The 15,376-nt window shown below is 40.7% G+C and overlaps 1 protein-coding gene across 1 annotated transcript in view; it reads right to left on the bottom strand.

Annotated features, from left to right (window-relative positions):
• LOC124172916 (zinc finger protein 184-like) overlaps positions 1-15,376 on the bottom strand; it is a 44,521-nt gene that overhangs the window by 3,836 nt on the left and 25,309 nt on the right. Inside the window, exons 3-4 of the mRNA XM_046552432.1 lie at positions 12,914-12,979; positions 6,964-7,068 (exon numbers count right to left, since the gene is read on the bottom strand). Coding sequence (XP_046408388.1) covers positions 6,964-7,068; positions 12,914-12,979 — 171 coding nt within the window. The remainder of the gene's footprint in view (positions 1-6,963; positions 7,069-12,913; positions 12,980-15,376) is intronic.

Here is a 15,376-nt window from a genome sequence, read left to right as displayed (position 1 = left end):
GCACTGAAAAGAGCGGGGGAAGCCCGCTGGGAGCGGGCGCAGCACGCTCGTAAAAATTATTATTGTTATTAATTTTTGTTTGCCATAAGGCCAATAAATTATTAAAACACAAAGTCAATGATTCATAAACATGGGCGTTTCCATGAAAATGTCAACTTCAATTCTCTCAAATTAAAATTTGGGCTGGAAATATTTTATCTTGATAAATCAACAGCTAAAAGATTGAATTTTATGAAATCAGTATTTGAAACATTATCCAGAGCTTTATTAAAAGTTTTCAATTTCTAATTAGATCCACAGAGTTTTGCAGATGTTTGAAATCATTACACTTAGGCGGTTGACCTGATATGTAGTAATATCGTCACATGTTAATTTTTTGGCATATTTAGAAGTTGTTTTGATAGCTAATTTTGTTTATGTACAATAACACTTCACCTTCATAAATGTTTTTTGATCATGCCCAGTGAGAAGTTTTGCTATTTTTTTGTATTTTACACTTTTATCAAAATATCCTTTTGATTGTTTTCTCTGGAAAGATTATTCCGTCACAAATGGAATTCACCATTTATAACCTCATTAATGGCCCAGTTAAATATGCGAATATTAATCCTACTCTTTTTAGGACTTCCTCGTTACTAACTCGGTCAATCCATTTGATTTTCATCATTCTTCTGTAGCACCACATTTCGAACGCCTCTATCCTTGCGTTCTCCGCTGCAGTCATTGTCCATGCCTCACTTCCATATGGGATCATACTCTAAACGTAGGTTCTTATAAATTGTTTCTTTACTTCCATATTTAAGTTTCCTGCTGTAAGCAGGTCTTTCTTTTGATAGAATGCTCTCTTCACCTGGGCTATTCTGCTGATAATTTCTTTCTTGAGAAGAAAAGCCTCATGGAAACCTTAATAAGAAGACGGAATAACCTTCTAGGCCTCATCTTGAGTGGTGATGGCCTGATGAAGACAACCGTCGAGGGATATGTGGAAGGCAAGAACGGAAAAGGAATACCTCGAACAAAATATATGGAATAAGTGAAGAAGGATGTGAAAGAGAAGAAATATGTAGGTGTGAAAAGATGATTAGCTGATAGGAGAATAGAGTGGAGAGCTGCGTCAAACCATTCTTAGGATTGTTGACCAGTATCATGGTCATCAAACAACTTTTTTCGAAATTCAAAGTTCGTCATATGTCAAAATGTAGCCCGAGGTACCAAATGAACAGAGAAAAAAATTTTGTTACTATAGTTTGTTTTATGGTTAACATCCTACGGTGGCACCGGGGCCATTTATGTTGAGCGTAGGCAACCCGCAACGCATACCCTCTTTTTACGCTATTTCGACGATAAGTGTCGTGTTTCAATGGTTTTTTTCAGCCGATTCTGCACCATTCATGTATGAAATAGTCGAGGTAAGCAACATAGGTCGATTAATCACGTTTTTTTTATACAATCACCAGTATTAAAATGCAAAGTAAACGTAAAAAACTTTGAAATTTTCTTGATTAATGGCATACATTTTAATTATCTGTACTCATATGGGCGTATTCTCACTAATATGACCCTACCGTTTATATAGAACAACACTTTTCCCCTCTCCCATCCTAGAGTAAGGATCTCCTCATCTCCCTTTGGCCCTACTATGAAATGATGTCAACGCACCGCTCAGGGTTGTGAAAAGCCCAGATGCCTTCCTCTGGCAAATACGTCTTTCTTCGTTGCACTATCCTCTGGAAGGCTACTCTTTTCGCTTCGGCCCTTTCATCATTCACCATTGCAATGAGGATGATTTCTGCATGATAGAAGAATGCTTTGCTCTGGATGAATTTCTCAATAACTGTACTTTTTAGGGAATTGTCTTCATCTCCGAAGCATTTCCCAGACATGTTTTGCTCCTTCCAATTTTTCGTTATTGTGAACCATAATATAGAGTTACATGATAATCTTGGTTATTGTCTTCAAAGCCACTGTTGGTCATCTTGTTCCTATGTAATCGCGGATTCCTCTTTTGGCTGTCGTTCCCCATCTCCTGTTATTCATTTCCCCATTATAGCGATCAGCCAGTGCTTGTGGGATGTATTCCCTAGCAATGCCACGAGCTATGTCCAGCAAATATTTTTGGTGTGAGCTGATGAGTGATGAATCTAGTTCAGGATCAGATAGACCAAGATCAATCGTCTGAAATTTCACAAAGGTAGCTGCACACAGGTCTTCAGTTGGCGACCAATTGACCTACTGTAGCTATTTATTCCTGTCGTCGGCCCATCAAAATTTTTCATTATATGACGAAGAGGGAGTTCATTTGAATGCAGAAGGCTCACACCAATCTATAAGGCACTCCCGAGACACACTTCGATAAAACATAAGAGTGCTTCCCTTACAGCCCGTCGCGGTGTTTGAAGGTGCTTCATGGCAACCGATGCACCGCATGGAAGACGTGTCAATTCTAGCGGCTTCCACAAAGTCGAGGATGGAGTTTCCGAGGCATTCTGCATCTCCTGTTTCAGTTGATGCTTGTCCCAAATAAACCCCCCCCCCCCCCCGGGTTCTGCAAGAATAGAAAAGACTTAATCTGAGGAAAGACTTAATCCGCGAACTGAATAAAATACAAAGGAAGGCTGCGTGGTTCGTCAAAAACTGCTACGGGCGTACAGACAGGGTTACCCAGATGTTAAGCAAATTAGGCTGGGAGCCGTTGGAGACTCGGAGGCTGCGCGCTAGGCTTAGATTGCTTGAACAATTGAGACTGGATACCGTTAGGAGCGACACAGAGAACATAATATTAGAGCCAACTATATTTCCAGGTCCGATAGAAGCGATAAATTAAGAGAGATGTTTTGCCGAACGGATAGATATGGGAATTCGTTTTTCCCCCGAACCATAAAGGACTTTAATAAACGCTAGTCCCAACCTCGTTAGAGCACTTCATTTTTTTTAGTAGTAAACGGCTGGTGTCCTAACACCCCCTGCCACATGCCTTTTAGGCGGCTCGCGGGGTATTATGTAGATGTAGATGTAGATGAATAACTACATACATGCTCTTCGGTTGAGTCGTGATGCGCACTTAACAGTTGCTGCACAATTCCCTGATTTTTGTCTTATCTCTTCTTCCCTCGAACAACAACGCTATCCTCGGTTGGTCTCTGTGCTTTTCCATATCCTCTGCAGTCATGAGCTCTCTGTATTTCTTCCTTTGGCGCACAATTTTCTTCCGGTCGACAATCATCGATGCATTTTCTGGTGTAAACTGGCCGACGTCTTCAAACGCTGCAGTCACGAGGGCTGCTGCGAACTGCTTGCTACGTTGCACCTTTCCACCAATTGGCAGGTCACAGGCAGCTTCAGGATGATGTGCAACGTGCTATTTGAGGATGGGCGGGAGAATGGCTGCCATTTCATCGTTAGGCACAGGTGGTGAGTCATCTGGAACTTAACCCTTTCCAGACGGTGGAGTTTTCGTCTTAGCATGACTGCTGTACTGATCCCCAAGTGACTCTTCTTTCTCGTGGTACGGAGCATTTTTTGAGGGCATTCATTAAGAAGGGTCTTGCGGAACCTTTATCGACCCCTCCACGCAGGGACTTCGCATTATCTCAGACTCCGAGAGTAGTTGTGCTCCCTCCTTTCCGGGTTTACGACCATACCTGCGGCATTGGTTCGCGGTCAACTTATGTATTGCTTATATGTATTTAGCAAATGGATAATTGTTGCTTGCACGTAAATTACAGACTTTGAATTGAATTCCTCATTTTTATCTGAGAATTGTCAAATTTTAAATGAAGTTCTAAGGCCATTATTAATGCATTTAACGCAGCAACAATTTCCATGTTGATGTTTATACATAACTCGAGATATAAGTTAATATTTGTCGTAGAATTTCGTTTAAGAATTGTAAACGCTGCTCTAAAGACATACAATTTAATTCTTGGTGTATCTTTCTTGAGAAATGAACAAATATTTATTTCGAAAATTGACTGTATAAACAATTGATTGACCGCTGTCCCCAACCGCTGAGAGGGGTTATAAAAGACGAAGGGTCCAAGTACCTGCTCCTGGATTCCGAGGGTTAATCCTAAACCCCGAAGCCTTGGGTCCCGAGACAAAGACGTCGTAAACCCACGACCGTCCTAAAAGGTGCGGAGCTAGAAAACATATATATACGACTTTCGATCTCCTGGCCGGGAAAATCTCACACGTATATATACGCCCGTCGTCTCCCAGGTCAGGAAACGTCCACACGTATATATACGTGTACAGTAGGGAAAAGGTTAAGGGAACAAAGACTTGAGTTTAGAACCAATTTTCTGGGCAAAGGATGTTGATGCCCTCTTTTCAAATGCTTCCTCCGTTTTAATCATTTTTTTTCTTTGGCAGCCTTCTTCCTATGTTTTTCTGAGGTTTTTGAATTAATGGCCCCAATCATTAGTTCTCTGGTTGATCTAAAAGGAATGATATTTCTTAATTTTTAATTTAAGTCTTCGGCTTACGAATGCACTTGGTCAATTTCAGAAGACACTTGCAATGAGCAACATCAAACAGCCTTTTAATATCTTCCTAAAATTTTTTGAAGTCTCGATGGACAACGGATGAATTTTTTTTTAGTGCTCTTCATATTTTTTTACATTTCATGTGGTATCTCAAGAGTGCCATGAGGATTCGGCGGTTTGACATTACAGGTCCATACGCGTCGTTCCACACTTGGTCCACTCTATCGACGACAATATGGGCAATCTCCTTACCGGATGGATCAAATTCTCTTCTTTCTTGTGTCTTTTTCATCTCCAGCCACTTGTAATATTTCATAATGTCTACATAGGTGGGAAGATAGCTTCCAGACAACAGTCGAGGAGCGCAAAAGAGATGACTCTCAACTGAAGAGCGTGCCAATACATTCAATTGTTTTTTTAAAGTTGCTTCTCCATTTAAAATGATCACATCGGCACGCAATCCTTGCTTCACCAAACCTTGCGAAAGGCCATCCGCATGTACAAGACAATTCACCAATAGCATATAGGGAATATAAATAGTAAGGGAGAATGGAGGGGAAGTGGAGAAAAAGAAGGGGATACCGGCAGTTGTTACTTTCTTCTTTCTTTTAATTTGCATTTACATAAGTAGTCTTCAGCAGCTCACCTCCTTCCAATCTGTTTGCTTGCCATTTCTCTCCACCAATTTTGGATCCAAAAAAGATTGCATCTTAACTGGTACGTCATAAGACTTGAAGTATGGGTGGACATGGGAGAAACTTGAGTTGGAGTGCCCTCCACGTGGTGAGTTCTGGGTCTCCCTGAGAGCCGGAGTGGCACCTGTTCTCATAATGGGCGAAGAACTGCAAAATTTGGAACACTGAGCCGTTTCCGTAGACGATGTAGCCTGAGCGGTGCGTTGACATCAGTTCATAGTAGGGCATAGGGAGATGAGGAGATCCTTACTCTAGGATGGGAGAGAGGAAAAGTGTTTTTCTATATAAATAGTAGGGTCATATTAGTGCGATCATAGCAAGAATGGTGTAGAATCGGCTGAAAAAAACCATTTAAATCACGACATTTATCACCGAAATTGCGTAAAAAGAGGGCATGTGTTGCGGGTTGCCTACGCTCAACATAAATGTTGCCACCGTAGGATGTCAAACAAACAACAAACTATAGTAATAAAAATTTTTTCTCTTTTCTTCTCTTTCACATCCTTCTTCACTTATTCCATGTATTTTGTTCGAGGTATTCCTTTTCTTTACTTCCATATTTAAGTTTCCTGCTTACAGCAGGAAACTTAAATATGGAAGTAAAGAAACAATTTATAAGAACCTACGTTTAGAGTATGCTCCCATATGGAAACTTTTCACACCTACAATTCTGGCTTGGACAATTACTGCAGCGGAGAAAGGAAGGATAGAGGCCTTTGAAATGTGGTGCTACACAAGAATGATGAAGATCAAATGGATTGACTGAGTAAGTAACGAGGAAGTCCTAAAAAGAGAAGGATTAATATTCGCATATTTAACTGGGCCATTAATATGTGTTGTTGCCAAAAGTACGTGTTGTGGGTTGTCTACGCTCAACATAAATGGCCCTGGTAGGATGTCAACCTGCAGGAACAAAATATTTTCTGTTCATTTGGTACCTCGGGCTATATTTTGAAATATGTCGAACTTTGAATTTCGAAAAAAGTTGTTAGATGACCACCCCTATTGACCAGTGATGATGATGATAGATGCTGTAACTACAGTAAAACCTCTTTACATCGTAATGGAAAGGACCAAAATTTGGGCAATTTGATGTATGGAGGTTCATTATGGAGAGGTATTAGTGATAGGCACCATTTTTTCATATCCTTTGAATGTGAATATATGAAAGGCACTACTGTCTTTTTAACCATTATATTTATGTATTCAAACACACCTGCATGCATCAGTGAACATGTACGTACATATATTATTGAATAATTACAGATAGCGAACGCTATCGCATGATTTTTACCATGATTCGTGTGAAAATGATGTGATCTTTCTCAATTCAACAGTCACTTAAAATGATTTGGACAGTTGGATATGTATTTTCTTATTTACTGTTAGGTATGCTCTCGTATTGAACAAAATGGCCAAAACTAATGATTAACCTGAAAATTACAGCATAATAAGGTATATAAGAAAAAAAGGGTGAAACATTTATTGCTGAAAATATCATTCCATGTACGTAATCGCGGCTGCATTTATGGTCTCTTGTTGTCTCGGTATGATTTGCAGAGGTAGTTAGGCCGTCTCGGGGGTATCTCCTTGGTATGATAAGTGGAGGTTTTACGATATAAACAGGTTCACTACAAAGAGGTTTGCGTATAAATTTACATGTAAATCCGATCAGACCGTAGGGGTGGTATGATGTATGGAGGTTTATGATGTAAAGAGGTTCACTACATAGAGGTTTTACTGTTCCTGCAAAGATGAAATGACCTGAGTTCAGTTGTTCTTACCTTGGCGTCCGCGAGATCCAGCAATCCAGTCGTGTCCTCATCAAATGAGCTGTGGGTCGTTAACGCCCCCTCCCCAATCTCCTCCTCGATTGTCTTCAAGATCACCTGCAGAGAAAAAATAAGCCCATCAGTTTGTTCTTGAAAGCATACTACAACGGATCCCTTCAATAGACCAGCCAATTGTACAGCGTACAGTGGGCTCATCCTAAGGGCCGTATTCTTAGTCGACCCTGTAGGGTCAACCAACCCTGGATACGTCATCAGCCCCTACACCAACCGAACTCGTCCTACATAACTACATCAAGCTCTACATATCACAATGTCTATGCTACGATCACAATGAAGACAGCAAAATATACAGCCATCACGAAGCCCCGAACCCTGGTCCCCTGGGTGGTAGCCGTAATCACTAACCACTACCCCACCTGACCCTCCTGCTGAGGGGTGCGATATCATGAAACTATACACGGTGTATGTGAAAAGTACCGCATGAAAATTAATTAATTACAGCCAAACTAAGGCCCATTCAACGGAACCACTACTAGTTCAGGGATGTGTTCACCATTCCGAAGGCCATAAAAAATATGGCATTGAAAAAGGCGGAGCAAGTTTCGTGGTCTCCCGTTGTTAGTCTCAAACGGTGTACGTATATAATCAAGAATTATATTCCTTATATCGCCTATGATTTATAAAATGAAAATGCAACTCTTACTTCTTGACTGTGGTCGGAGTATTCCGATCGTTCGTCATACTACTGTGTATATTAAACTGTCCACATAGTCATATCGTGGTGATAATATATCGTGGGTAACATACTTTCGTACTATTACTGTGACAAGTCCACTATCATTAGATTTCCATTGGCTGTAATCATATTAATTACCAGTAGAAGTGCAGGAGAATGGATATTTGCATAGCGGATGGGATGCACAGCGGAACGGTGGTGATTGACAATAGTTTTTCCTTGGGAAAAGATATTTGAGGCATATTTTCACAAAGCCTTCCCATAATGATAGAAAAAAGGTTTACCGTGTTCGTTTGCGATAGTTTGTTTTTACGTAACAACGATCATGACCAAATATTTCACGAAATAGTTAGCATTGACTCTTATGGGATTATCTATGTTTTGGTAGTCAAAGTGAGCGTGGCTTTCCGACCCAAGCACCCTTATTCCTGCCACACTGTGCTCAACGCTCGGAACCAGTGGTGCCCCCTCCAGTTTATTCACAACCCCTTTGATTAAAACTTATAACCTATAAATTTTGAATTGGATGGATGAGGCAGATACTTCTGTGGAGATCCATTATGAGATATGAAGTGAAACACTTTGCACTTTCCACATAAAAATTTATTAAACTAGAGTCGACATGTTTCGCTGCACTGCAGCATTGTCAAGACTAAACCAAGAAATCAACCATAGCAATATATATACACAAATTGCACACTCGCAAACATTTGAGAAATCGGGGGTGGAAGGTGGGGTGGAAAGGAGGGTTGGGAATTTTAAACTGACCGTTGGTCTGGGTTGAGGTAGGGGAGGGGGGGGAAGGTGACTGTTTTCAGGTGCTCGGAGGGTTTTTTTCCCCATTAGCTGAGGGAGGTCAAGGATCGGAGAATGGAAGGGAAAAACATGTTCATTAGTAATAACATCTTTCCTACTAATGGCAGAAACGATGTACAACTGTTCACAAATGTCCATTTTTTTCCCTCGGGCTGACTTCATCCCAGAAATGCTGCAACAGGTTAATAAAGGGAAAAAAATGGACGTTTGGGAACAGTTGTACATTGCAGTCAGCGTCTTCAGGTCGAAGGTATGGAAACTCTGAAATTTTTTTTCTTTTTTTTTTCTGCCGAAAAATGTTTTTTCTTTTTTTTTTCTGCCGAAAAATTTTTTTTTCTTTTTTTTTTCCGCCGAAAAAATTTCAGAGTTTCCACACCTTTGACCTGAAGACGCTGACTGCAATATCAGCAAAACTGTTGTCATTAAAACAACGGACGCGGTGAAAACCCGAATAGAATGGAGAGATCATCTAATCAACGCCGCGAAAATCTCCGAACCTACGTATGTATATGTTATGTGTTAGTTTTTTGTGTTTTTATGAAATGATTATTTATGTTTCCCTTTAATGCAATGAGATATTTTTTTAAATTTGATGCCCTCCAATGTCTGTAAGACTATACAGAAATAAAGACTATGTTATTATTATTATTATTTAGAATTTCAATTAAGTTAGTTATCAATGTCAATTTCAATGCAGTGTGTTCTGCAGGTTGAGGTTATTTTGGTCCTTGCACAAGACAAAATCAACCCAGGCATTGCTAACTGCCAACTTAGGACCGTATTCTTAGTCGACCCTACATATCCATCCCTACATAACCAAAGGCCCCTACATGCGTTTCTCAGTCGACCCTACATAAGTGGTGGGGGGTGATTCCGTCGTCAAGTTCTCTGAAATGACGTAGATGATGGCGCAGCGCCAATTTTCCACTCTGGTGGCGTAATGGGAACTAACTATGAAACTAAGAAAAGACGTCCGATAATTTTCGGGCGTATAGTTAGGGTGACGGCTCAATGTAAATAAACAATAGGTGTTGTCCGCCAGGTCGTGTCGGTACCTTAATTGTCGCTACAAATACTCCAAATGTCGAGCCAAAAGTAGAACCTAATTGTCTTTAAATTACTTCCAAAGCGGACTGTACAAGATAGTAAGAACTACGGAGCAAATATGAGCATTGACGTGGGAACTTACGTTGCATCATCAAGGTTCGTCATTCGCTTTCACCTTCCGTAGTTAAGTTTATTATGTGGCAAATACTGGCATGAAAATATGTTTTCTATGGTTATACGTAAACAAAGTATTAGTTTCCCAATAGTATACCAAGTGCCAAACGTGAAAAATATTATTATGTATTCGTAGAAACAAGGTGATGTAAACCGCTATATTGTTCTTATTAGTTCAGTCATTTTTATAATTTATTTAACTTGGTGGTTATAAAGTGGTAGTATTTTACATTTCCGCTGTGTTACTGTACATTTTAAAATGGCTTGCGTGAGGTCGTCTCCCTTAATATCCATTGTAACGTAGGTTCTTTAATCGAAGTGATCAGCAGACGATATTTGGCCACCATGTTTTTGTAGGGTGTAGGGTTGGTTCGGGTCACGATAAAAAAATAGTCTCATGTCTATGCTTGTCACAATTAAAATTAATGAAAAAGTTGATGCCATATGATCACAATGAAGACAGAAAAATATACAGCCATCACGGGGCCCCGAACCCTGGTCCCCTGGGTGGTATCCGTAAATGATAACCACTACCCCACCTGACCCTCCTGCAGAGGGGTGCGATATCATGAAACTATACGCGGCTTGTGAAAAGTACCGCATGAAAATTAATTAATTACAGCCAAACTAAGGCCCATTCAACGGAACCACTACTAGTTCAGGGATGTGTTCACCATTCCAAGGCTATAAAACATACGGCATTGAAAAAGGCGGAGCAACTTTCGTGGTCTCCCCTTGTCAGTCTGAAAATGGTCAAATCAAGATGGCGGAATTCTGACCACGCTTAAAGCTCGAATACAGCGCCTCAGGTGTATTTAAAACGGCCTAGGTGTGCTCACACAAGGATTTAATGTCCAAATGCCAACTCAGGATGATTACACTCTATTACAACCAGTGGCGCCGACTCCATGGGGCCTGAGGGGGCCCGAGCCCCCTCAAAGATTCCTTTGGGGGGGCGGAGCCCCCTCAATATTTCAAAAAAATAATGAAGTTATATTATTCAGTGTGAAATCACAAAAATATATTGGTAATTTTTATTTCCCATGTTTGACGATAGTTACCTTTTAAAATAAATTCAACAATATGTTAAAACAAATAATTATAAGGTGAAGCAGGTTGACTGAATCAGGTGGTGTGAATCATGATAGTGTTTCGGTGCTGCGACACACTTTGAATTTAACCTTTTCCGGGGGCAAGACCTCGGATATGGGCCCCCCAATATTTTTTATAAGTTGGCGTCCCTGATTACAACACACAAAAGAATACAAAGGATCATCTACCACGGTTCCCACTCAAACTACATAATAAAATTCACTGTTTTTTCCAGGTTTTCAGAGTGGATATATGTCTTCAAATTCATCGTTTGTAGATAAACCATTTTAGGCAGAAATATTGATCACAACAGATGCCGTGAATGCAAATGCAGCAATGAAAGTGCTATCTCTCATGACATCACCTTTCGTTTGCAAAATTCAGCTCCAGTTAAAAGGTTGCAAGTGGGAAAATGGAGGGACCAGGGTGCCAGGGAAGTAAAGAAATGTCTGATTCTTCGCAAGTGTTAATGAACACTTTGGTTACCAGTCTTATGGCTTTGGTACAGGCTTAAGGTCAATGTGTCATCACGGCACACGGTCCAATAATTGCGCTTCGAATATATGTGTGCAGATAAATCCGCGGCCATGCGTGACTGACCTTGAAATATGATCGAAATATCCACTTTTCTTTCAAACCAAGTAGCGGTGATAAAATCAGGGCCCAGCTGTGAAGAAGCAAGAATTAAGAAAGGAGTGCGACAAGGCTGCACATTGTCACCCGTAATTTTCAACGTTTACATTGAGAAAGCCATTCATGAAATCAAAGAAAAGGAATTGGGAGTGAATATCCATGGAGAAAAAATAAACATGCTAAGATTTGCCGATGACATAGCCGTTATAGCAGAAACAGAGACGGATTTGAAAAATATTCTGGTTAATATGGGTAGGGTAATGAGTAGATATCAACTGAAAATAAGCACGAAGAAAACCAAGATCTTAGTATGCAGCAGAAGAGAAGAAGTCAAGACCAACATTAAAATAGGGAGGCAAAAACTGATAGAAGTGGATGAATTCTGTTATTTGGGAAGCAAGATAACTAGTGACGGGAGAAGCAAGAAAGAAATTATCAGCAGAATAGCCCAGGCGAAGAGAGCATTCCACCAAAAGAGAGACCTGCTTACAGCGGGAAACTTAAATATGGAAGTAAAGAAACAATTCATAAGAACCTACATCTGGAGTATGCTCCTATACGGAAGTGAGGCATGGGCAATGACCGCAGCGGAGAAAGCAAGGATAGAGGCCTTTGAAATGTGGTGCTACAGAAGAATGATGAAAATCAAATGGATTGACCGAGTTAGTAACGAGGAAGTGCTAAGAAGAGTAGGAGAGAAGAGAAGCCTCATGAAAAAACCTTAATAAGAAGACGGAACAACCTTATAGGCCACATCTTGAGACATGACGGCCTGATGAAGACAATCGTCGAAGGACAAGTGGAAGGCAAGAATGGAAAAGGAAGACCTCGGACAAAATATATGGAACAAGTGAAGAGAGATGTGAAAGAGAAGAAATACGTAGGAGTGAAAAGATTAGCCGATAGGAGAACTGAGTGGAGAGCTGCGTCAAACCAATCCTAGGATTGTTGACCAGTGATGATGATGTCAATCATAGCTCTATGATCGTTAAATCAAGATTGAGAGCTTCTTAAGGCTTTAACACGATGCGTACCGGGGTATTTAAATTCCAAGGAATGCCGAGATTGGAAATATGTGCCTATTAGGGCGTAATGCCTTTGGTTTATATATGGTTAAAAAGTTAATGTTTAGAATATAACTTAACCTAATCAAACATTATGATGCATCAATTCATTATGAACAACGAGCAACAACTGAAAACGTACTAACGAATATGTATTGTACGCTTTAAAATTGTTTAGGTAGACGCGCCTAAATGACGAGAATCTTCGTCATCCGTCCGGAACGTTTGGGAAAAAAATGACGAGAATTCTCGCCATCCGTACGCAACATGTTAAGATGAAATTCACGGCTTTTTCCAGGTTTTTTCACGGTACACGAAATTTACGGCTTATTCACTGTTTTATGGTTTTCACGGTTGAGTGGGAACCTTGTCTACTGACCTGGGGATAGAGTTCCTGTCCAATCTCGACGTCAGGCTGCTCCAACTTCACGTTACTCAGGTCCACCTGTGGAAATGAAGTAATCACACCAATTAACACTCGAACAATCACAATAACAATCAGAGGAGCAACTTCAGAGCGTTGAATGATTTTTTTCAAAGTTTCATCCTCATAAAACTTGGCATGGTGAGCACAATCGACTTTGTAAGCAGCAATTAAATATCTTTCTTGTTAAATTTTTCTGAGAGGATGTGTTGAGATCTGAGATCATTAATTGTGTGGGCTTTTGCAGGTCGATATATGGGCTTTTGCTGCTTTGGCAAAAAGTGCGGCAGGCCGATATATCGGCTCTTACATAGTCCATTATTACTTAATTTGCTATAACTTATTACAAGCAATTAGAGGAATGTTAAGTTTTTTTTTGTAAATACTAATGCACTCTGTTATTATTTTGGAATGTGTGAATATATATATATATATATATATATAGATTCCTACCGATTCCTACCTTAAATTCCTACCGATTTTCCCCTCCACTACTTGTACTTCCACCAACATCATTTACCTTCTTCACTGTAATTTCTGCCCTGCTTTCTATATTGGCCAATGTACTACCCCTCTCAATCTCAGAATTAACAATCATCGCGCCTCCTGTTGTCCATCTTCCCCCCACTCCTCTCTACCAGTTCCTACACATTGTCTGTCACATGATTCCATTTTCAATCAATGCTACAAAGTATCCATTATTGCCTCCCTCCCTCCCACCGACTCCGCCCTCAACCTCCACACCCTCGAATTGGCTTGCATTTGGCACTTTCAAGCCAATAGCCTTCCAGGTCTGAACGTCTCATCCTAACCCCTATTCCTAACTCCCCCTCCCCATACACCTCTCCCCTTACCCCTCTTCTCCCTCTTCCAACCCTCTCCTTTCCTCGCCATTCATACTTCAGCTGACGAAGAAGCCTGAAGTGCTTCGATAGCTTCGACGAGTTTATTTTTTCAATGTGAGTGTTTCTTTTTTGTGTCTCTGTGTTTATCGTTATTAACTTGAACTATTTATATTACGTGCCACGTGCATATCATATTTTCCAAAACATTGTGTATATATATATATATATATATATATATATATATTATATATATATATATATGTAAAAATATATCTATTTTGCTCCAAAGAAAAAAAAAAACAAATTATTTTCTTTTGTTATCTCAGCCACAAATTATTTTCTTTAGATTTCGTATTTTTTTATCTAAGTTCATTGCCTCTGTAATTGGGAGGAATAAACTCAAATCCGATAGCCACGTATGTCAATAATCAAGTGTGTTTTGTTTTTTTTATAAAGTTGTGTGCATGTATTTGAGGTTTGTGAGCACTCAGGACATCGGCGATCCACGGGTCCGCGGCAGAGGGACTGGTCACCCCTGGCCGTGGTCTGGGCGATACCCGCCTTCTTCTTCTGACGGCTGACCACCGCAAGAGAAAAGGTCAGGCTAACGCATGGCGCAGACTAACCAGAGCGCCCAGTTTGGATTCCCGCCGGCGAGGAGGCGCGCGCAGGTGTATGTGCCACCGGAATGAAGCGTCTGCTAGTGTGCGACGCTGCTGCTGCCCTCCGTGAGGGAAATGCTAGAGAGAAGAGCTCGCCACTAAAAAGCTTTTTTTGGCCTACGAACTTTCAGGAGTCCACATCTCTCCATCAAGTGTGCTTAAAAATTCAAACCAGTGTGTGTGTGTGTGTGTGAGTGAGGGATTGATGCATGTGGCTAAAGGGCTTTGATGATTTCTAATGTTCAATTTTGCTTTTCGTGATTTTCTGTTACGTGCCCGTTATTGGGATCTAAATTCTTAGCGTTGATTTTGGTTTGTGTTCCTTGCTGTTTCCAATTCATGTGCATTTATGTCAGGTCTTCGGAAGCTGTGCTGTGCGAAGATACTGTGCGAAGCACTTAAACAAGCCTGAGCCACCAAAAGAAGCCCTTTCTTCGAATCACATGAACAAAGGATTCTTCCATTGGATCCTTCACGCTCGTCGTCCCTACTGGCTACTTTCTTCACGGAACCCCTTTTGTTTACATGTGACTAGGGCGTTTCCCTTTCTTACCTGGCAACCTTGCCCCCTACCCCTTCTAGCTGTCAACGGACAACCCTCGGCGGCCAGACTGTAGTTACTAGTGATGAGCGATATATCGCTAACTGTGATTGAATCACCGTTACTGAAAAGTAGCAGTCACTGTCGGTGATTCAATATTCGCAATCACTGTGATCGGTGATTCAATCACTGGATTCGGTGAAGATAGCTCTGGCTGCTGTCTGTGATATGCGATATATCGCCACCTGTGATTGAAGAGAAGTAGCCGATCACTGCCGGTGACTAAATCACCAAATACTCGAAATCACCGCGACTGTGAATACGGTGAAGTTAGCTTCGATAGTTACCATGATGCTACCAATAGTAATAT

The sequence above is a fragment of the Ischnura elegans genome (genome assembly GCF_921293095.1).
Source record: "Ischnura elegans chromosome 13 unlocalized genomic scaffold, ioIscEleg1.1 SUPER_13_unloc_3, whole genome shotgun sequence".
Lineage (NCBI taxonomy): Eukaryota > Metazoa > Arthropoda > Insecta > Odonata > Coenagrionidae > Ischnura > Ischnura elegans.
The sequence above is the reverse complement of the archived record's forward strand: the minus strand, read 5'-3'. Positions and strand labels throughout refer to the sequence as shown.